Raw genomic sequence first — 24,710 nt, 5'->3', positions numbered from 1 at the left:
GAAAAAAAAAGAAACACCTAAATATAATAAAAGCAGTAGACAGCAAGCCCACAGCCAATATTGAATTAAATGGAGAGAAACTTAAAGTGATTCCACTAAAATCAGGAATAAGACAAGGCTGTCCACTCTATCCATATAGTTTTTGAAGTTCTAGCTAGAGCAATAAGACAACAAAAGGAGATCAAGGGGCTACAAATAGGAAAGGAAGAAGCCACATTATATGATAGTTTATATACGCAACCCCAAAAATCCTACCAGGGAACTCCTACAGCTGATAAACACTTTCAGTAATGTAGAAGGATACAAAATCAATTAAAAAAATCAATAGCCCTCCTATATACAAGTGATAAAGAAGCTGCAAAAGAAATCAGAAAAACGTCACCCTTCACAATAGCCACAAATAACAAAATATTTTGGGGTAACACTAACCAAAGAAGTGAAAGACCTGTTCAACAAGAACTTTAAGTCTTTGAAGAAAGGAACTGAAGAAGACACCAGAATTGGAAAGATATCCCATGCTCTTGGATAGGCGAGATCAGTATAATAAAAATGAAAATTCTACTGAAAGCAATCTACAGATTCAATGCAATGCCCATCAAAATACCAACATAATCCTTCACAGACCTCAAAAGAATAATCTTCAATTTCTTGTGGAAAAACCAAAAACCCTGGATAGCCAAAACAATCCTACAATAAAAGAACTTACAGAGGTATCAACATTCCTGACATCAAGCTCTATTATAGAGCTACAGTAATGAAAATAGCTTGGTACTTCCATAAGAACAGACAGGTTGACCAATGGAATTGAATCAAAGACCTAGAAATTAATCCACACACCAAGAACACCTGATTTTTGAGAAAGAAGCTAAAGTTATACAGTGGATAAAAGCATACTCAACAAATAGTGCTGGCAGAACTGGTTGTCAGTATGCAGAAGAATGCAAATAGATCCATATTTATCCCCATGCACAAAACTCAAGTCAAAGTGGATCAAAGGCCTCAACATAAATCCGACCACACTGAACCTGATAGATGAGAAGGTGGATAGTAAACTTGAATGCATTGGCACAGGAGACCACTTCCTAAATATAACTCCAGTAGCACAGACACTGAGAGCAACAATAAATAAATGGGACCTCCTGAAACTGAGAAGCTTCTATAAAACAAAGGACACAGTCAATAAGACAAAACAAGACAAAAAGCCTACATAATGGGAAAAGATTTTCACCAACTCCACATCAGACAGAGGACTAGTCTCCAAAATATGTAAAGAACTCAAGAAATTAGACATCAAAATATCAAATAATCCAATAAAAAGGATGGGGTACAGCCAGAGCAGGCTTGAGGCAACAACCTCCACAGGAGCAGGTACAAAGGAGCCACCATTGAGGGAGCACACCCAAGCCAGAGACCTCTGCAGGCACCGGGCATGAATCAGTAACCTCTGAGCTAGCAGGCCTGAGTCAGTGACTTTTCTAGGAGCAGGCACAAACCAGCAATCTCTGCCAGAGAAGGCCCAAGGTAGTGACAGCCGGAGCAGCCCCAAGCAAGTAACCTCCATGGGAGCAGATGCAAATGACCCCTGGTACTGCAGAGCGACCCCAGGGAACATGGAGCAAACTCCAAAAACACCTAGTGAACTCCTGGGTGACTGGAACAGTGGCCCTGACTGTATCACGAGAAGCAACCATCTGAGCCTTAGATTCACTGGCACCTGGAAGATTGATCACCAGAGACACAGTCACAACTACATCAATCAGAGGGATTTCAACTGAATATGGCAAAACAGGTTACAATAAGGCTAGGCACTTACCCTCATATCGAGGCTGACTGAGGAAATCCAGTAGAAAGAAAAGTGTCCCAAGAGCAAGCAGAGGAGTGTCATAGACACCACCTACTCCCATTGTTAGGAATCTCATAAGAACGCAAAGCTACATAACTATGACCTATATGCAGAGGACCTAGTGCCGACCCATACAGGCTCGCTGAGCCCCTATGAACTCTGCTTGATTCTGTAGACCATGTTCTCATGGCGTCCTCATCACCTCTGGCTTCTATCATCCTTCATCTCCTTTTCTGCAGTTTTCCCCTGGCTCTGCCTCGGGTTTGGCTGTGGATCTGTGCATTTGCTCCCATCTGTTGGTAGATGGCCCATTTTCTGATGAGAGTTGGGTCAGGCACCGTTCTATGAGTATAGAAGAAAATCATTAAGAGCCATTTTTTTCATTTACTTTTTTTTTTTTTTTTTTTTTTGTGCTATTTGGTTCTATCCCAGCTCTCTGGCCCTATGCAGCCTCTGGTTCCTGGCCATCTGGGTAGTGTCAGGCATGGGCTCCTCTTGGGGCATGTGCCTTAAGTTGGACCAGTCATTGATTGGCCACTCCCACAAGTCCTGTGACAGCTTTATTTCAGTACCTCCTGCAGGTAGGACAAATTGTAGGTTGAAGGTTTTGTAGCTGAGTTGGTGTCCCAGGTCCACCACTAGAAGCCTTGCCTGGTTGCCAAAGATGGACGATTCAGGCTCCATATCCCCTGTTATCTTCACTAGGGTCACCCTTGTAGATTCCATGATGTTCCCACTGTACTAGGTTTCCCATTGACTCCTAAAAGGACCCCCAAATTCTCCCTTTAACCCTCCAACCTGATCCCTCCTGTTCCCATCTCTACTTGTCCCCAGTTCACCCACAGAATCTATTCTATTTTCCCTTCCCAGGGAGATCCATGAATTCCAAAAATTGAAAAAAATCAAGATATGAAAAACAAGAATTGAGTTTTTGAGAAAGTAGCGGGAGGTGAGGAGAACGGAAAGGCTGTGGGAAGGGGTAGGGGAGGGAATGAAGCTGGCCTTCCAAAGCCCCTGCAAGGGAAAATCTACTATGGGTCAACTTGGAATCAATTGGTAGGACTGGAGGAGCAAGGCAGAGGGTATATATATGTGTGTGTGTGTGTGTGTGTGTGTGTGTGTGTGTGTGTGTGTATTTATATATTTATATTTGTGTCTGTTGGAGTAGGGTCAAAGTTCAAATTGTTTTACTTTTCAGAGTTCCATCTATTATGGCACCACTTTACTTATTTAAAATTCATTTAAAGTTTGTGAAGAAGCATATAGGGCACCCATAACACATTTAAAGAGGTAGAGCTGTTTATTCCAGGATCTGTCCATGGGAATCCAGGGGTTTTAGCAATACTTTTCAAGGCTTATACAGAAAATATAGGAAATGGGCTGCAAAGACTGAACTAGATAGTGGAAATAAGAAAATTAAGATGAAAGAAGTGACTAACTGGGTAATTGGATTTGATTTCATTGGGCACACTGTACAGCTTTTGAATTTTTTTCTTCCTTTTCTGTTGGTCAGACAGTTGATTTTCATTTGCAAACGAGAGTCTGATGATTTATCCGAGAGGAGAACATTTTCTTTTATTTCATCTTCTGTCTAATGAATTCCACTGGCAAAGCACAAGGTTATAACATGTATGTGTACTTGCTGGCGAAAGAGCTAGATTTGAAATCCAGTCCCAACTACGTGACCTTTGGTTTTCACTTAACTTCTCAATTACAATTACTATCTTTGTTTAGTGAAAATGAGAAATTGTTTTAGGGTTCAAGCAAATGTATGTGAAAGATTTTAAAGTACTCACTTTCATAGTTCATGACTTGTGTAAGATAAAAGCTCAGGTTTGAATACACTTCAAAGTTTAGAGCAATGTCGTTCTCTGTCATTAATTACTGTATATCAACACGGCTTTCTCTCACTTTTTAAAATGATCCTAATATCATACTTAAAGTTTTATACAAAGTAAGGTATGTAATCAAGCTTGATTCATGACACATGTTCCGTCTATTTTAGGCAATATAACCAATTGAAGTAATCTGGATTGAAACTCTTGTTGATTTGATCTTCCTGTGATAGCCTTTAGTTCCGGTAGTTTTATGGTTTTACTTGCGCCTGTACCTTACTATTTACTAAGCAGCAGTGTTTGGCTTTGTGTTTCCTGGTGACATCATTCAGACAGACACTACATACATTGTGAGTGTGTGCTGGCACTGCAGAATTTGGTGGCCGCTTTGAGTAAGGTAATTATTTTATTGGTATATATGTGGAAATTTATTTTAAAAAGATACTCCTCCAAAGAACCAATTGTGCACACCAAAGCCTTCTTCCTGACTAATCAGATTCATTAAATACATTAACAAAGGCAATTGATTTCTGTTACCAAAATTTATGGTAATTTTAGAATTGGGTGATTTTTTTTTTATTTCAAGAAAAGCATATTTTATAATATTCTTAGCTGCAGTGACAGCAAGGGGAAACTTACTTGTGCTCTTTGTGATTTCTGTCTGGATTTTTAAATTTTGTTTTAGGTTGTCGTTTTAGCATCAAGTCATGTCTTCCCAGCACTACTGCATTTGTACAGCTGCCCGATCGTCAGAGCTAAGCATAGAAGTCACTTTTCTGGGTCTCTGGATGTTCTTAGCTGAAGGCTTTCACCCCAGGTTACAGCTTTCTTTTTTGCATTGTTGGGGTTGGAACCCCGCTTCAGGCTTTCGAGATGAATGGTCTATGACTGAGCTACATTCCAGCCCTGGGAACCATTAGGTCAACCCGCCACATTCTTCTCTTAGTAACCTGCGCTTTGTTTCAGAGGCACTTAACAGTGGTGCAGAACAGCGCTACGCTTTCCAGCCCCCACTTTAGGGAGTATTAAAGGCAACTGGAAACTGTGCTTAATTCATATTCAAGAAAAGCTTCACAGTTATCTTGCAAAATTAAATTAAGAAGAATGATTTTTTTAGTAACAGATAGAATTATTTATAATCACTTTATTTCTTTTTTAAAATACATATGAAACAATAAAATTATATTTCAAGTGCTTTTCCATTTCTTTTACAAAAGTAATTATGAACTACCCTTCATAACAACTTTGAGGTTTCTTTGTTACATAATTCATCTGATCCTGACAAATATGTTCCTACACTCTAAAGAAGACATAGGAAAAATACCAAAATACAATGTGTAACACCTTTCAGAGGGTTTACAGAAACACCTGCTCTAAGGAATATGATTATAAGATGTCAAGGTTTGCAAATGACTGGTCACCAGGTACAAAGTCAGAGACACGAATTTCAAGACTTCAGTTTCTGTTCTATAATGTAGAAGTCAAAGATACTGACTTAAACAATGGCTAAGTATTAAATCACAAACTTCACTTGAAAAGTTACATTAAGAACAACGACTTAAAGGTATTGAAAAAAGATGAACTATGGTGGATTCAAATTGCCTGAGGCTCTGTGGGAAGAAGAGGATTAGCAGGTCCTATCAGTATACATGGCTACTATCGACTTGTAAGGGAGTTAGAGGAAACATCATGTTTATGACGGAAGCCAGTTTTTTTTTTTCTAGTTCGACTTATCTTAATTCTGAATTCACAGTGTTCTGTGATTTCTCCATCTCTGAATGTGAACCCCATCTTTGCTCTGTTGGGTTAATAACAGCTAATGTTGGCAACCTGCATGTCGTACTCTTTGTTTAAGGAACAAGCTAGAGATGCAAATATTTTACATATTGGAGTTTTGCCTGCTTCTGCTTGATGCAGTGAGCTCTTCATGTTGATACTACTAAATTCTTTAAATGCAAAGCTTAAAGGACTCTACAAGAAAAACAGCGAATCTTAATGAAACCTATGAGATAATTTACATAAGTATTTATAGAGGATGACTATTTTGTTGTTTTACATAATCTTGGGGATAGCAGTTATTAGGAGTGTGCAAAGTTTTCAGCAAATCATGGAAAGATATAATTCCCTGTCTTAATGCTCAGATGAGGCACACAAGAAGCAATATGGCAAGCCTTAGCGAATCTATCCATTTTATACATTAACTTTGCAACATCAAAACTTATTCTTAGTGAATTTTGACTCATATCTGTAAATTGCATCAATATTCAGTAATTTATTTTCAAGAAACAAAATCCTCATGAGATTGGATAATTAAAACTCAGTCATATGTTCAGTAAGTATGACATTCTGTGCACAGTGGGTGTAACTCAACAGAACATCAGATGACAATGGTTTACTTTTACCCTCTGTGATAAAATCAGACATAGTGTCACTGTTTGGAAAGGGTCTCATGGTCTACATCAAAAATTATTGTAGGCTTGAGATTAAAATATTTCCGTATAAATATATCAAGAGCAACTCGTATTTCTCATCACAATAGAGATAAAAATAGGATTTATATAAATAGTTCCCCCTGGGAGGAGTGTATCTAATCATCTCATACATACAAAATACTATCATTTCTCTTGAACATCTTTTACTTATTTTTGTCAGTCACTACTTTTTAGTATTCAAATATTTTCATTAAGTAAATCATTAAGGCTTACCTTGGTCCTTAATTGAATGATTTTCTCTCTCTCTCTTTAGCACAGCACTACCATGCTACCAAATCAAACTTATTATAGTTCCTTGATATACATGATGAAAGGAAAATAATGATTTAACTGCACTTTAATAAAAATGCATTTTAATAAAAATGCAGTTAAATGCATTTTGATCAAATGAGAATGCATTTTGATCAAATATGCGGGGCCACTGTTCAAATACATCTTTTTGATTAACTTTAATGGTTGATGATAATCTTAACTGACAGATTATTGGATAAATATTGATCTTTTAATGAAAGAAAATTCTTAGTTAATAGAATACCTAAGAGATAATGTTTTGGAAATAACATTTTACTTAATTAGCTCTCTTTCTCATGTAAAGTATTAAAACTAATTTTTCTCCTTAATACTAGATCTTTACGGCAGGTTCAGATAGATAGTATCCTGAACCTTGTCTCTGAGTAATTATTAAATGCTAAGTTATGGAGTTTTGGAACATTATTTGAGAATTTATTGCCCACTAAGACTTAAAATACAAAAGAGTTCCTTTTTACGACACCTCAATATCTTTGTTTCCTATGCTTTAATATCTTTTTCACTACCCATATGGTTTCTTTAAATTATCTCATTTTCAGGTTTTTAAAAATCTACTTGCTGACAACAGTACACTTTTAGTCTAAAAACTACAAGCATTGAAACCAACTCGATTCATCTCAGAAAAACTGTAATTGCTAGAAGACCAAGTTGTGACACCTGGTCATGCTTTCTTTACATTTAACAAAGACGCCGAGTGGTTGCCCAAGGCCATACCAACCCAGTTTTCTAACTATTTGCAGTTAAACTGGTTGGTAATATCTCAGCTATTATAGCAAAAATCAGACAAATTCTGCTCAAGAATATATCAAGTAGTCTTTTCTGAAGAGGTAGAAAGAAATTGGTGTGTGTTCAATGTTATGATTTTATGTTCCTTTATTGTAATAATTCCTGGCTGCTTGGACATCTCATTTTGGAATAAATTATGATTTGCTTTATAGGTAATAGAGATGGCAGTGGAATGGAATTCTGACTTTTTTACTTTTGAAGACTGAGAGTTTCTTACTGAGCCTGGAAATTTTTAAAAGAATAAACACTACAAAAGAACACTCATAGTTGTGAGTATCAATTAACAATCACAACCAAATCTCTTAGATACATTTGCTCTACTATAAACCCTGAGTCAGTATTGATTGCTTGTGAGCTCCCTGCAGTAGCTAATATGTGCACACACCACAAAACTACATGACGGTGCATGACTGGCTCCGCTTCCTCTCATTACTTCCCTGGCGTTTGTCCCAACATTTGGTACTGAACTGAGTGTCTATGAACACGGTGAGTATTACATGTGAGGTCCCAGCAACACAGGGTGGCCTGAAAAAGCAACCAATAACCAGTGAGAAAAGTGAATTAGGAAGCAGATGATCATACCTGGACCTTTTGACTAAAATCTAATATAGGACACCAATGAGAAACAAATCAAAATCCCAAATGAATCAGCTGCTGGATTTGTGAAAGGAGTGTGCGCTGGACACATACTGGTGTCTTTCATGTTCAGTGTACTTAGCAACTGTGCTGTCAGGCCCACAAGGCAACACTCAATCTTTTTCCTTAGATGCATATATTGGTGAGTCCCTGAATGCGTCCCTGAAATCGGGAATTTATTGTATACCTAAATTACAGCTTCATGCTGCATCGACCCGCACATACCATCCCACAGGCTAGTGGGGGGCATCTGGAACACTGACCCGTATTTAAACGCTGAGAAACTAACAGTACCTCACAAGCAGAGAGAAGGTTCTGTGCGTGGAAGGGGAGAATGAGGGGGTGTTGCATAAGACACATAAGGATTGTTTTTTTTCTCAGCATGAACTGTCGTTCTAATGAATTTGTGCAGTACTCTGAGAGAAAACTCTCACACATTAGCTGAAAGTTGTGAAATTTCTCTCTTTAATCTCTTTCCTAGGTTGAGCAAATGCTTTGACGTACTTCTCATGAGAAATAAATGACTTAATTCTCGTGTAATTTTGCATTTAATTTTTTTCCAATCTAAGTTTCATCTACTTGGCTCCTATTTAAAATATTCTGGTTACCTGACAGTTCCCTTTTGTTCCTCGGAAGGTTTAGCCTGTTCTCTTTAGGAAGTTAGCTGTGATCTTGCCAGGAGTAAGTCCATAAGATATCATTTTGAATGAAAATGTATATACCACCTACTTAAGAAATGTCACAGCTATATCTACTGCTAAAGTATCTCCCTAAATGTTAGCACACTAGGATTCTAGCATTTTTCTTTCCATCTAACAGCTATTATTTTACAGTGTAACAAAGACTTCAAGATCAGTTGTCATCTTGAGTCTCTCAGTCTGCCACGAGTAGGGTTTGTTTCTGTTTGTTTGTGTGTTTTGACTTGACAGGAGAGTCAAGCGTTTTCAGCCATATTTCTCTTATTTTTAATGAGAAAAAGCTTAGTAGTATTTTTACATTATCTTGACATAGGCATTTTTGAAAAGTTTTAGGCAGAATTGAGTTTACACTGAGAATATTAATGTGTGATGTGTTTTCATTCTAGTTAACAGTAATTGAATCTTGATGAGAGAAATTTCAAGACTTTTAAATATATTTCCTAATATTTGAAATAAGGGAATTTACAAATATAAAAACTTCATTGTCTAAAACTTTCTCGTCCTAATTAACTTGTTTTAAAATTCCAAATACAAATTTTCTTCCTTTTGAAAAAACCTTATTGTGGAATAAACTTTAAATACGCACACCTCAAAAGTAAGGTTAATTTCATACAGTTTCCGTTCAATGGGGTCTTAAATTGAGACAATAAAAAGCTGACCTGATTTCAAAGAAAGTTCTCTTGTAAAAAAAAAGCATTTGCATAGTTTTTTCCTCTAATGGTTTGATTAATTAATCCGTTTGAAAGTCAATGGCTGGCTATCTAATCCTTTGGAATATGTTTGTTTGTATTAAGTGTGAAAGTTGTACTGCATCTATATTTTGGTGAACAACAAGTCATGCTTTCCTTGAGACTCTCCACTCCAGTGAGTTCCTGAGTGGGTGGAGTCATCACCTGTCTATCTAAAGGACCATGGCACTGAGAGCGGCTGGACTTTTGGTTTCTGTTAAGTGCGATCCATCAAAATCATGGGAGCACACGGCAGCTTCAAGTCACAGAATAGACACACCACAGTACGAGAGAACCTTGAAAGATGAAGTTATGACTGTAGCCACTTAGGGTGGATACCAATGCTACCCTTGAGGTGAAGACGACTAGAAGTTTCAGAACTAGCAACTAAGCGTTATAGCAGGTGTCTGAACTACTGTTGACAACCTGCTACTCAATGCCACTTTGTACATTTATATTCAAAGTGAGTTTTCATTTTTGCAGCTTAGCTGAGTGTCCCAAATAAGAAGCTTGAGGGATAAACCTCAATGACAAAAATGATGATTGCGAAGGAAAACTCTATTATCATACAAGTGACATTAATTAGAACTTGAAGGAGTTGATCCTGTGGAATTAATTTAAATGTGTTCATTAAAGTTTACATAAAGCCTGTACATCTGGAAATGATAGATTTTACTATTTCATACAACACAGGCATAAACTATATTTAATTTTACACACAACTGGGTTCTCTTGTCAAATAACTTATTTCTTTGTTTAAGCAAAGAATTAAAACATATTAAAACACGGTGCTAATAAACGACATGAAATATAAAATACCTTATATAACTAAGGGCTATTAGTACTCAGATAAAATGCATTGATATGCTCAAAGTTAAAAACAGAAATAAACCAAGAGGTAAAACAAACAGAAATTATACAACAAGTTATTCATTATCATGGGTATATTTTAAATGAAGAAGTCAAACGTTCTGTGTCTGTGTATATCTGATTCGATGAGCACATGATTCTAGGTCTTTCTGTGACATGGTTTTATTTGGAGGCTTTATGGTGTGGATGGTAGTCTTGGAGAAGAACAGGATCCTTGACTATCAAAGCTGGTTGCCCGGCCAGGTAACTGAAAGATAGGAATTTCATAAAATCTGATCCAATGATGGCAAAGCATATAATGACAATCGTCTCTCTCTCTCTCTCTCTCTCTCTCTCTCTCTCTCTCTCTCTCTCTCTCTCTCTCTCTCTCTCTCTCTCTCTGTGTGTTAATAGTGATATTCATGCACAATTTGTAAATCTCTGAAGAGAAGATTTCTGTAACCTCCACACTCTTCAGAACTTACCTTCTAAGGCAGAGAGAGAGAACACAAACATTTCCTGTAACACACACTGTTTGAAACATAGAAGGTACACAGAACAATGTCTCACTGCTCCTTTTACGGCTTTAGAAGGGTCCCACCCTTTATAGGAGATGCTTAGTTTTTTTTCTGTAATATTACTTACTATAGTGCGAGGTAAGAACAGCAAGAAATTGTAGACACCAATAACTTATGATAATCTGAATGAGAAATGGCTCCCATAGGCTCATAAATTTGAGAACTGTTTGGGAAGCTTATGGAACCATTGGAAGGGATAGCCTTGTTGGGTGAACTTTGAGGTTTACACCCTTAGTGCCCCTCTTCACGTTTGTTCTGCTTCCTGTTTGTGGATAGAAACAGGCTCTCTTGCTTCCTTCCCTGGCCTCCTGCCACTATGCTTCTCCACCGTGTGGATATTCCTTTGGAACCATAAGCCAAAAAGAGCTGTCTTCCAGAGATCGCTTCTGGTCTTGGTGTTTTATTACAGCAACAAACTGTAACACTAATTCAAGGCTGTGTTCCTTTTTCTTTTAAGTAGGAGGGAATTTTCATCTGGGGAATTCATAAATGGGAAGGCCAGCTTGTCAGGTGGCAACCCCAATGACAAGGGTAAGTCTCGTGATCCTTACATATCTGTATTTTGAGAGTTTAATGAAGTTTGATTAATGAAGTTGAAAAAGTAGATTTTTTTTCTAAGTGAGGCTTTCACTTCTGCCTACCAACTTACTCAGCTCTGTGAGGCTTTCACCTCTGCCTACCAACTTACTCAGCTCTTGAGTAACTCGTACTTTCTCATTTATTCCTTCTCTAACAAGAAAAATATAATTTTTCGCTCTTCATTTTCCTGTAGTGCTAAATTCAGGCTGGGCATATGTCTCTGGTCCATACAATCGGTTTGTCTACTAAATAAAGACATAGGGGATGAAAAAAAGATATGTGTAGAGGAAAGTACATTTGTCCTTTAATGCCAGTTGTCCCTGATCCAGTTACTAGAAAACTATCTGTGATCTAATGCCATGCTATGTCCTGTGTTCTTATGTATCTTTTGATACATAGGAACTGATGGGGGACTGAAAAAGATGATGTTAGAGACTCTGAAACAAAAGTGAGAGAATCGTTTTGAAAGGTAAATAAGGGAAATGTCAAAATGAAAGCAGGTAAAAAAAATATTTAAGTAACAACAATATAACTGAGGGCAGAGGCAGCACCCACATCCTTACCTCCAGCAGGGGGTGCCAGTGTGTGATTGGTTTCCGGTGGTAGGCCAGCATTTCGTTCCAATGGTCTCGCCCAAGACCCTCAGCGTCTAGTCCAGTTCGACACACGCCTATGACCTCATTGTGTCCCACCCTAGGATTTGTGGAATATCATACTTTCACTGTCAGAATTCAAAGGTAAGTGCAATGTTCCATATTTCAGTACAGTTTTTAACACATCATCAAAAGCAGTAAATTCTACAACTACGGTAGTCTCCAGACCCAGATCTCACTTTTGTACTTTTCAGTGATCCAGGGGCAATTGCTGTTTGAAAATATCAAATGAAAAGTTATTTAGAAACAAATAACACATCAATATTAAATAATGATTTATATAGTATCTTGTTATAATTGTCCTATTTTATTATTTGTTACTTGTCACTGGCAATCTTGTGCACAATTTATAAAGCAGACTTTCTGAAGATCTGTACATGTAAGAAGAACAGAATACATCGAACTCACCACTGTCTTTGTTTTCCATAATCTATGGAACATGATAGAACATATTCCCTAGAGAGAAGGGATTATTGTGTAGCAGTTTAGAGTAAATGAAAATTTCTAAATAAAAATTAAGTAGGCCAGGTGTGGGGTTTGGCTGAGAGGTGGAGACATGAAAATCAGAAGTTCAAGTTCATCATTATCTACAGAGAAAGTTTTGAGGCCAGCCTGGGGTACATGGGATCTTGTCTCAAAACCAACCAACTAACCAACCAACCAACCAACCAACCAACCAACCAACCAACCAACCAGACCAAAAAAAAAGACCCAGAGATAATTAACTAAATAATATCAACATACAAAATGAATTTAAATATAAAAGACTCATAAACCTATGCAATGCTGACAAGGAAAGTGTGTGCCTGGGACACCAGCAGACCCCTCACTTCTACAACACTGCTTTCTGGGATACAGTCCTACCCAACCTCCACACTGTCAGGAGAAACCCTACTCTCTTCATGAGGCTTGCTCTGTGATGGTGTTTAGACTGTATGGCAGGAGGACAGTGCTCAGTTTCTGGTGTAACAGTCTCTATTTTACTGACTAAATTATATGCGTGAGTGCGCTATTGCTGGCAGTATAATTAAGGGGGGCAGGGCTGTGTTTAGTCCCACCACTATGATTTATCACTGCATAACAAAGCATACCGTTTGACATTACTATTTTCTATTTTATGCCCCACTTTCACTGCAACCAATAGAAATGATAGCAAATATTTATTTTTACTTTTTTATTTTTGATATTAAAATATAATTATACTGTATTTCCATATCCCCCTTTCTCTCTCCAAACAGGCTCGGAGACTGTTCTCCTCTCTCCTTCACATTCATGGCCTCTTTTTTTCATTAATTGCTATTGTATGTACATAGGTATATGTTCAGGCATATGCATTCCTAAATATAAGCTCTTCAGTCTGTATAATGTTACTTGTATGTATGTTTCCAGGGCTGACTATTTGGCATTGGATGACCTATTGGTGTGCTCTTCCCTGGAGAAGACCACCTCTCCTGCTCCCAGCATTCCTCAGTCACCTATTGTTCTTTGTGTAGGGTTGGGGCCTTGTAGTATTTTCTTTTTCCTCTTGGGCTTGTCAGTTGGTGTAGTCCTTGTTCAGCTCATATTTATGCAGTCATGTTGGTGATATTTCATGGGTGTAGCTTCTGCCATTATTAGGAGACAGTATCACAGCAAACTCCCTGACTCTCTGGCTCTTGTAATCTTTCTACCTGCTCTTCTGCAATGTTTCCTGAGCCTTAGGCGTGGAAGTGTTCTGTAGATGTATCCATTTGGACTGGGGATAACTAATATTTTTTGAGAGTTCATTATGTAAAGATAGTTTTTTTCCCCCAAGCATTTTAACGCAATTAATCCCGAGCCCATGACTCTCACTCTGGGTAACATTACTATCATTTCATTTCATAACAAACTGGAGGCCCAGAAGAGTCAATGGCAGAAGCTGGTTCCCATCAGGAAAGTCAAGACAGCACCTGGCATGCTGGGCTTCTTTCTTTTTAATCTTTTTGAAGCCAGGTCTTATGCAGCCCAGGCTGCCCTCAGACTTACTATGTAGCTGAACTGAGCCTCCTGCCTGCTCCCCCTGAGTGTTAAGCTTACATGTCTCTGCCATCCCAACTTCCTTCAAAAGCTTGTTCTTGAAACAGAATGTAATATGAAAGAATCTGAAAGACTTTCCATAGAATCACTTAGATAGGCGTCTCTGAGGAGGCTTTGGGGTAATTTTAGGATGCTCCAGTATGCTTTTCTGGTCTTTCCTTATGTAAATTCATGGCACTATGAAGTTTCCCAACAAGCATATTTATAGGAATAATTTTTATCTTACTGATTTATGTGGCATTAATATCTATTTCCTTAACATTGGGTTGATGACATGCTTAGCTGTACCTACTCAAACTCAGTGCTTTGAGAAGTCAATAGGGGTAGGTGCTAAAGCAAAATAGGGCTATTCATGAAAACATTTATAGCGCTTTTAACGTTTGAAGAATGGGATAATTCGAGATTTTTCTACTACTGAAAAGTTATCACAGATTCTTTTCCTTTAATATAAATTCAAGTAGATCAGAAAATATTAATTTATTTATTTATATTTTTAGGGGGTGGCTTTGAGACACTAAATGGCACAATCCTACCACTCCTCATAGTCCAATGAGTATTCTCTTAAGCATTTTATATTCATGTTCTACACAAGTGGTAGAGTTATCAAAAGCAATGTATAAAAGCATTGAGCTGATCACCATGCATCTTCCAGTTCCATCATCACCCCACGTTCCACAGCATGTTAACAGTTTCCCAGTGGAGAAGGTGAATCCCAAAGACATGCTGGCCTTCAAAGCCAATTCATTATAGAGTTGGGGTGAGCATCACTATCCTTATGTGGTAGCCCCTCTAGTGAAGTCAACTCTGGACTGCAGTGTTTGTTATTCTGAAGAAAAGGTCCTCACCAACCCCACATCTAAATAGTTCTTCATACTACTTGCGGACCTTTCTTCAGCCTCAGGTGAATGTTAAGAAAGACTGCTTTGGAGGTGAAACCAAACCAAAACTCTAACTATGGATTCTCATGAATCATTGCCCTGTTTTTATTTCAAGTGAGATCTGCTGTAACAGTGAGTAACCTGGAAAGCAGATGTGACCTGGCTATGACAACTTGAAGATCTGCATCGGGGCCAGCAGCCTCCACCCACCTGTCATAATCCATGACGGCAATGCACAGGCTGACCTGGTCCACATTCTCTGGAGGGATGTCGAAAATAATGGCTTCATTGTACACAGGATTGAGAGTGTTTTTCTTTGTAGTCGTTTTCCGTTTTTTCAGTCGTCGACCCTCACACATCAAAGACACTTTGACATAAGGATCTGTGAGAAGGGAGATAATTTTATTAAAATTAAAGCATTCGGGGGCTGGAGAGATGGCTCAGGGGTTAAGAGCATTGTCTGCTATTCCAAAGGTCCTGAGTTCAATTCCCAGCAACCATATGGTGGCTCACAACCATCTGTAATGAGGTCAGGTGCCCTCTTCTGGCCTGAAGGGATATATTGTATACTAAATAAATAAATATTTAAAAAAATTAAAGCATTCGTGCTATGCAAAAAACACCACATTTAATTTTTACTAAATAAGAAAGTGTGTGTGAAAAAACAAAAACCCAGGGTAGCTCAAACAATCCTGTATAATAAAGGGACTTTCAGAGGCATCACCATCCTTGACTTCAAGCTCTACTATAAAGCTATAGTAATAAAAACAGCTTGGTATTGGCATAAAAACAGACATGTGGGTCAATGGAATAGAATCAAAGGCTGTGATTTAAATCCACACACCTATGAACACCTGTTTTTTTTTTTTAACAAAGAAGCCAAATGATGCAAAGGAAAAAAAGCATCTTTAACAAATGGTGCTTGTATAATCATGTTGACATGTAGAAGAATGCAAATAATTTCATATCTATCACCCTGTACAAAACCCAAGTCCAAGTGGATCAAAGACCTCAACATAGTTCCAGTTACACTGAACCCGACAGAAGAAAAAGTGGGAATGTAGCCTTGAATGCTTTAGCACAGGAGGTGATTTCCTAAATATAACACTAGTAACACAGACACTGAGATCGATAATTAATAAACGGGACCTCCTGAAACTGAAAAGCTTCCATAAGGCAAAGGACATTGTCAATAAGACAAAATTGTAGCCTACTGAGTGAGAAAAGATCCTCACTGACCTCACATCTGACAGAGGGCTAATGTCTAAAATATATAAAGAACTCAAGAAGATAAACATCAAAATGTCAAATAATCCAATTAAAAAAACAGATCTAAACAGATAATTCTCAATAGAAGATTCTCAAACAGTGAAAGACACTTAAAGAATTGCTCAATTCTTGGTCATCAAGGAACTGCAAATCAAAATGACTCTGAGATACCATCTTATACCGATCAGAATGGGTAAGATCAAAAACACTGATAATAGCTTCTGTAGGAGAGGATGTGGAATAAGAGAACACTCCTCCACTGCTGGCGGAAATGCAAACTTGTATAACCAATTTGGAAATTAGTATGGTGGTTTCTTAGAAAATTTAGAATCAATCTATCTCAAGACCCAGCTATACCAATTTTGGGTATATACACAAAGGATGTACAATATATAGCACAAGGACACTTGCTCAATTATGTTCATAGCAACGTTATTTGTAATAACCAGAATCTGGAAACATCCTAGATGCCCTTCAACTGCAGAATGAATAAGGAAAATGTGGTACATTTGCACAATGGAGTACTACTCTACTCAGTTGTAAAAAACTGAGTAATGACCCCATGAAATTTGCAAGCAAAAAAATGGATCTAGAAAAAAATCACTCTGAGTGAGGTAATCCAGACCTAGAAAGACAAACATGATATGTACTCACTCATAGGTGGTTATTAGACACGAAGTAGAGCATAACCAACCTACAATCTATAGCCCCAGAGAGTCTAAATAACAATGAGGGCCCAAAGAGGAATTCATAGATTTTCCTGGGAAGGGGAGGTAGAAAAGATCTCCTGGGTAAACTAGGGGCAGGAGGCTAGGGGGATGGCAGGATGGTAACTAGAGGGAGTGGGATGGCCAGAATGGGTGAAGGGGGTGGGTTGGTGGCAGGATGGAGGGGAAGAATAACCAAAGAGATGTCTTGATGGGGGCATTTTGGGGTTAGGGATAAACCTGGTGTCAGGGAAACCTCCAGAAAGCCACAAGGATGATCCCAACTAAGACACTTAGCCATAGTAGTGAGGGATCCTGATCTGGTCATCTACTGTAAACAGATCGGTGACTTCCCTAATTGCCATCAGAGATACTCTATCAACTGATGGAAACAGAGGCAGAGTTCTATGGCAAGCCCTGTGCTGAGCTCCAAGAGTCTTGAGTAAGAAAGGGAAGAGGGATTGTACAAGCCAGGGTTGCCATTATGGCGGAACCCACAGAGAGTTCACGGGAGCTCATGGACGCTGGATCCACAGTTAGGGAGCCTGCATGGAACAGACCAAGGCCTTTTGCATGAGTGTGACAATTGTGTAGCTTGGTCTCTTAGTAATGCTGCTAACAGTGGGAGCAGGACCTCTCCTTGGTGCTTAGCTGGCTTTTGGTAACCTGTTCGGCACACTGAATTACCTCACCGGACCTAGATTTAAGGGGAAAATCTAGGTCCTGCCTCAACTTTACATGAATGCAGATGGAGGAGGGGTAGATGGGAAAGGGGAGAAGAGGAGGGAGGGGAAACTGGATGGTATGTAAAATAGTGAAAAACGTTATTTAAATAAAACAAAGAAAGTGTGTGTGAACCCTTTAGTATTGATAGTTTTAAAATTAAATAACTTACTTTAGGACAATAGATTCTTGATCTTATTTTGTCTATTCCTAGAGTCATAACTTTTGCTTCCTTAGAATAAGATATTAATTTGTTGAGCAAGTATGTACATTTTAAACTCTAGAAAAATGTATCTGGCAACAAAAGGTATTTCCTTATGGGAATTATATACATACTGGTAAGGGGGCAATGTTAATATCTAACATTCCCAGAAGCTTTTTTTTAACACTTGGGAGACAATTCTAAGGGAGATATTCTTTCAGTGAGCAACCACATCCCTAATAAAGAAATGAGGTCTTCTTGCCTCTGCTCTCCCGTTACATCTCTGATGACCCTCTTTGCCTAAAACACCATCAGTGGCTCCTTGGTTAGTGCATATGCCTGCTGCAAGGTGGAATGAGATAGTACTCTCAAACATGGACTCTGATGAGGAAAAGCTTCACGTAACCAGGAAGAGCTTCACATAACCAGGGAGCAACTTCAAATTTCATAACAACTCTAGCACTGCTCTGCTTGGCTTAAAATGTCCCATAAGGGATAGAATAAGCAATAACTTGTTGGGTCCCTTGTTGATGTTCAGTGATATACATTGACACAAGGTTTTCACCAAAATAAATTTAATTGTTCTTCCATGTCTTTCTGCAAACTTTAAGAAAGGAATGGGTAGTCATGGTGTGGTCCCCACATTAAGATGTCAAAGCCTCCCTGATAATTGGTCCCGTCCTTTGCCACCTGCTGCTTTGCATTGCTTCATAATTCTCTGGGAAAATACCACAACATAAATTTATGTTCAGACATGTAAAAGGGAGGGTGAAGGGTGCACCGTGTGTTTCACTCCTTTGTCAAAAATTCCCACAAGAGAAATTTCCCTCTAGCCCTTCTTGACATACTGCTTTTGTGTGTTTCTCGTAGTTTCTTTAGATGTTCCAAATTTTTACTGGAAAGGAGTCAAGGATGCAAACACAAATGGTGAGCTTACATTTATGTTTCTCTGTAGATACACAAAGGAATTAGACTCAATTTAAACACATCTTTGTATGGACACTTTCACAGCTGAAAGTATAAGGACCTTCCCTTACAAACAGACTAGTTGGAAGCTTGGGAGAACAAAATAAATTAGGCATTTAGAAAGACTAGATTAGGAAAGAAAGGAAGAAAGGAAGAAAGAAAGGCAAAAACCAAAGTTCAAAGTCAATCTATTGATAGTTTTTAAAGATTTCATAATTTTAATGTTACTTTTAAAAGGTGGTTTGTAACATTTTGATTTACTATCTTACTTTCTGCTTTTATTTTCTCCCATAGCAGAGAGGTAATTAAAAGCCATATGGTTTTCATTATGAGAAATTATTTATGTAGGGATGTGTGTGCACTCACCCGATGACCCGGTGATGTCCATTGCCTTCAGATTTCTGCACTTGATCACTGTCAAAGTCATCCGCCCAGCGGTTGGCAGATAGCAAAGGGAAAACATGATTTCGCCCAGGTCTATGCTTTCCTAGATTGGCAATTGGTAATGTTAGCAATTTCAAACAACACACCGTGAAAGCAAAACGAAAGGGAAGATAACTGAGAAAATTCACATTATTAGAATATTATAAAATTTTAAATAATTTCATTGAGGAGTCAGATACATTGTTACAAGTTGGTTCTTTTGTTTTTGTGAATGGAGTTAGTAAAAAGAACATATCCCAGCTGCTCACTTACCATCTGCAATTTAGCAGACTGTTGCTTCCACCCCCTGACCACCTTAGTCTTCAGTTTGTCACAAGGAACAAATGACAGCATGGCTTACTCAGAGGCTGAAGCCAAAACTAGTAGGTTCCTACTAAGAAGAGAGTCTTCGTTTCCTCTTACTCTGCATCCAACCAAGTCAGAGCAGCTCTTCCCTACACTACTGTCAAAACATGCCATCTATTACTGACTCTTCGGGGATCTATTATGACTGTTCAAACCACTGTCTCCCATCAGGATTGAATGACCTATAAAACTCATCTCCCATCCCATAAGTTAAGCTTCACATAGCAAAGTGATCATGTATGAAATGAAAAGCAAATTTTACACACACACACACACACACACACACACACACACACACACACACACACACAGGAGGGCATGACTACAAGCTCCAGTGTGCCTGGAAAGTTCTTGATTCGCAACCCTCTTAGCGTGACTGTGAAGAATTTCCTTTCTGTGTGTCTTCATTTAGACGACACACTGAAAAGCCCTATACAGAACCCATGTTGATTGGATCCTCTCTGCTTCATCTCGAATGTACCAGACCAGTCTTGTTATAAGCACTGTCGCCTCTTTCCCACAAACCAAGTGTCGCTTGCCTCTGCTTTTGAAGGGGCTGCTTGTTGAACTTAGCCATCTCTCACGTTCAGTTGTTTGCCTTCTTTTTCTTTTATTCCTGTCTCTGCCTCTGTGTCTGTCTGTCTCTTTCCGTGTGTGTGTTTCTCTGCATGTCTCTTGGTCTCTGTCCCCTCACTTCTCTCTCTTCTTATTGCATGTGCCTTTGTATGTTCATGCATGTAGAGACCAGAGATGGATGTTAGGAATCATCCTCGTCGATCTGCTACCCTAGTCTTTAAGGCAAGGTCTCTCAATCAAATCCAGAGCTCACCAGCACGATAGAGCTGGTTTTGCAAGGTGGCTTTGCTTGGGAATCCTGTCTCTGCCTTCCAAGGCTGGGAATTACTGGTGAACCACTACACCCACCTGCTGTTTATATGTATTCTGGGGATCAAGAGCTTAAACCAATAAGCTGTATCCTCAGCTCTCAGATGGATAATTATTCTGGATAAAACATTACACATGTTCCTAGCATTCTGATGTAGATTTATATGCAGTCACTGCATAGATGGCAAACAGTGAAAACTGAGTGCATTGTGAGAATTAAGGATTTTGCTTTAAGGGTGAATTAAAAGATTCAATGAAATTATTCCTAAAGAAAAAAAATTGAAGTTGATTTAATTTGGAGAAAATAAATTCCTAACTTAATACTCAGGAGCACCGAAGTAGGTTCTTCAAAGTTCCTTGTTTCTTGGGGCTGGAAAGATTCCTCTAAGCCTGGTAACCTGAGCTCAGTCTTTTATTTTGTGTGTGGGCATGGTTACATGTATGACAAGGAAGTCAGATGTCAGACTGCAACTTGGAATGAAAAATATAAAATCTTTTGGAAATCTTTATTTCTCTGAAGAATGTAATCAGAATTTGGATTGGCATAGCATTCAGTCTGTGGGTTGCATTGGTAGTAGGGCAACCTCCGTGGAACTGATTCTGGAATTAGTCTATGAGCTTTGGAGGGCTTCCCATCTCCTTGTGTCTTTTCTTTCTTTGATGTGTTAAAGGTTAATTGCAAAGGTCTTTCCTTCCCTGGTTGTGCTTATTCTTTAGTCCCTTTTGAATAGGAGTGTTTCCTTGATCTTTTTCTAGCATGTGGCTTACCGGTGTAGAGGAGGGCTGTTGGCTTTTGTCTGTTAGCTTGTATCCTGCCACTTTCCTGAAAGGGTTTCACTTTCTAGGAGTCTTTGGGGTCTCTTACGTACAGAATCACAGCATCTGCAAACAGGAACTCTGAGCATTCTTCTCTTCCTGTGTATTTTTTCTCTTGTCTTACTGCTAACGAAGACTTAAGACTTTCAAGCACAATACTGAATAGGGGAGAGAGTGGACAGCCTTGTCTTGTTTCTGATTTTACTGAAAATGCTTGGAGATTTTTCCCTGTTTAGTATAATGGTGCCTACAGTTTGTGGAAACACAAAAGAATTTGGATAGTGAAAACAATTTTGAGCAAAACAAATAATTCAAGTGGTAAAATGATGCTGATTTTAAGTTATGCCATAAACCATATCAAGCAAAGTACGGGCACAAACACAGAGTGATCAATGAGTAGAATAAAGGACCCAGATGAAACCCCACAGCAACAGCCACGTGATGGCCACAAGACACAGTGGAAAAGAAGACAGCCTCTTAACTAACGGTGCTGAGAAAGACTGCATATGCACATATGGGAGAATAAAACAAAATCCCTATTTCTTATCCTGTATATAATCAAACCTAAACAAACTCAAGATCGTAAACTCTGAAACTGTTAGAGGGAGCAGTGGGGAAAACATTTTTAAGATATAAGCATTGGGAGGATTTTGTGACTAGGAATCGAGTCTCTTGGGAAACAAAGCTAAAAGTGGACAAATGAGACCTTATCAAATTAAAAACCTTCAGCACAGAAGAGGAAACAATTGAGTGAAGAGACAGCATGTAAAAATGGGAGAAATCTATGCTGCTTGCATATCAGATGGAGGATTAATATCTAGAATATACAAAGAATGCAAAATTAAATGGATGGAACTAGAAAAAAAAAACCATCCCGAGTGAGTTAACCCAGATCCAGAAAAATGAACATGGTATGTACCCAATCGTAGGTGAATACTAGCTGTAAAGCAAAGGACAAGGAGCCTATAGTTCATGACTCTAGAGAAACTAAGTAACAAGGAGAACCCTAAGAGAAACATACACAGATCACCAGGGAAAGGGGAAATAGACAAGATCTCCTGGGAATGTTGGGACCCTGGGCCTAGGAGTGAGAAAGAGAATAGAAAGTTAGGAGGTGACGAGAAGGGGAGAGGGAGGAGAACTAGAGGGAATGGGATGGTTGAGATGGGGGAAGGACAGAGACAGAGAACAGGGAAAGAGATATCTTGATTGAGGGAGCTGTCATGGAGCTAGTGAGAAATCTGGCACTAGAGAAATTCCCAGGAATCCACAAGGATGACCCCAGCTAAGACCTTAAGCAATAGTGAAGAGGGTGTCTGAACAAGCTTTGCCCTGTAATCAGATTGATGACTATCTTAAATGTCACCATAGAACCTTCATCCAGTAACTGATGGAAGCAGATGCAGAGAACCACAGTAGAGCACTGGGCTGAGCTCCCAAAGTCCAGTCAAAGAGAGGGAGGAGTGAGAATGAGTAAAGAGGTCAGGATCATGATGGGGATACCCACTGAAACAGCTTACCTGAGCTAGTGGAAGCCTACCAACTCTGGCCTGATAGAGAGAGATCCAGCATAGGATCAAACTAGGTTCTCTGAATGGGGGTGACAGTTATATGGCCGGGGCAGACAGTGGGGCCACTGGCAGTGAGACCAGGATTTATCATTACTGCTTGCTATGGCTTTTTGGAATCTATTCTCTTTGAATGGATACCTTGTTCAGCCTAGATATAGGGGAGAGTGCCTTGGTCCTGCCTTAAATCAATGTGCTAGACTTTGTTGACTTCCCATGGGAAGCCGTATCCTCTCTGAGTGGTTGGGAAGAGGGTGGTATGGGGGTGAAAGGGGGGTGAGATGGGGATAGGATAAAGGAAAGGTGGAGGGAGTGGGAGGAGGAGAGGGAGTAGATATTAGATTTGGTAGATAGAATGAGAAAAGATAGTTTTTAAAAATAAAATAAAAAAGATCAGAAACAAGACAAGAATACATATCCTCTTCATTCCTACTCAATGAAGGGCTTGAAGTCTTATTTGGAACAACAAGACAGAAGGAGGAAACAAAAGTGATACAAATAAGAGAAACCAAAGTGCTCCCTTTTGTAGATGACATTTTATACATAAGAGACCCAACAGATTCTAGCAAAAGGCTCTGAAAACTAAAAACATATTTGCAGAAAAGGAAAAATATAAAATTAACAGACATAAATCAGTAGACTCTCTTCATATAAATGACAAATATATTGAAAAAGAAGTTGGTGAAGCAATCTCATTCAAAATAGCCCCTAAAACAAGTCAGATGAGCTGTACTCGAGGTCAGATGAGGAAAGTAAAGGAGCCATGTGCTAGAGTGTAGGTTTAAAAATATGGGTTAGCTAAGTTCTAAGAGCTAGTGGAAACAAGCCTAAGCTTTTATAATTAATAATAAATCTCTGTGTCATTGTTTGTGGACTGGCGGTCTAAAGAAAGTCCGATAAAAAACTTTCTACAACTTCTATAATACTTTAAGACACTGAAGAAAGAAATTGGGAAGGAACTAAGAGGTGGAAAATCCTCCCTTACTCATGGATAGGAAGAATCAAAACAGTGAAAATGGTCATTCTATCAAAAGCAATCTATGTATCCAGATCCCAGGGATATACTACACACACACACACACACACACACACACACACACACACACACACACACCTTAAAATATGTATGGGTGCAAAAATGACTAAGAAAAACTAAAGCAGTCATTTGCAAGTGTGAGGTATTATTATCATACCTGATTTTACGTTTTATGCACAGACTCGCAGTAATAAAAACGGCATGACACCAGCACTAAAAACCCCACATAGATCAATAAAATAGGATAGAGGAACCAGATACATGTACAAATAATGACTACCAGATATTTTTTGTAAAGTATCCAAAAATATACATTAAAAACAGACACCATCTTCAGTTCTAGAAACCTGGACATTAACATGTAGAAGAATGAAACTACAAACATATTATCTTGCCCTGCACAAAACTTAATTCTGTAATTTTTTAAAAAAATCTTATACAGTCCAGATATCTTTGAACTGTTAAAGGTAAAAGCAGGGAGTGCAAGATATACGCTAGGTCCAAGTGGGCTCCCAACCTCCCAAATGGCAAGGCCACTGGCAATGTCCGAAATGACGGTCTGGGCGCAGCTCAGGCTGGACTCTCACAGGTACACAGAAGGATTGCTACTGAAAACCAGCATTCCTCAGAAACCTTGACAAGTGGGTTTCTGTTTGTAATAAAGAGCTATCACTTCCCTCTCTGTCCCATTCAGCTAACTATCTCCAGCATGGGCATCTAGTTCCCTTTTAACTCAAAACCTTCAGCAGACCTAAGTGCCCTCTTAGTTCCCAGACTGTTCCAGCTAACTCGGCTACCTCCTGCTGCAACATAACCCCTTAAAACTG

General features: G+C 38.8%; 1 protein-coding gene across 1 annotated transcript in view; it reads right to left on the bottom strand.

Annotated features, from left to right (window-relative positions):
- Window positions 1–4,843: 4,843 nt before the first annotated feature.
- Syt10 (synaptotagmin 10) overlaps window positions 4,844–24,710 on the bottom strand; it is a 60,315-nt gene continuing 40,448 nt past the window's right edge. Inside the window, exons 4-7 of the mRNA XM_005354327.3 lie at window positions 19,156–19,276; window positions 15,133–15,304; window positions 11,897–12,026; window positions 4,844–10,444 (exon numbers count right to left, since the gene is read on the bottom strand). Of these exons, the coding sequence (XP_005354384.1) occupies window positions 10,373–10,444; window positions 11,897–12,026; window positions 15,133–15,304; window positions 19,156–19,276 (495 nt within the window). The 3' untranslated portion in view covers window positions 4,844–10,372. The remainder of the gene's footprint in view (window positions 10,445–11,896; window positions 12,027–15,132; window positions 15,305–19,155; window positions 19,277–24,710) is intronic.

This window comes from Microtus ochrogaster, chromosome 15, assembly GCF_000317375.1.
Source record: "Microtus ochrogaster isolate Prairie Vole_2 chromosome 15, MicOch1.0, whole genome shotgun sequence".
In the NCBI taxonomy this organism is placed as follows: domain Eukaryota; kingdom Metazoa; phylum Chordata; class Mammalia; order Rodentia; family Cricetidae; genus Microtus; species Microtus ochrogaster.
The sequence above is the reverse complement of the archived record's forward strand: the minus strand, read 5'-3'. Positions and strand labels throughout refer to the sequence as shown.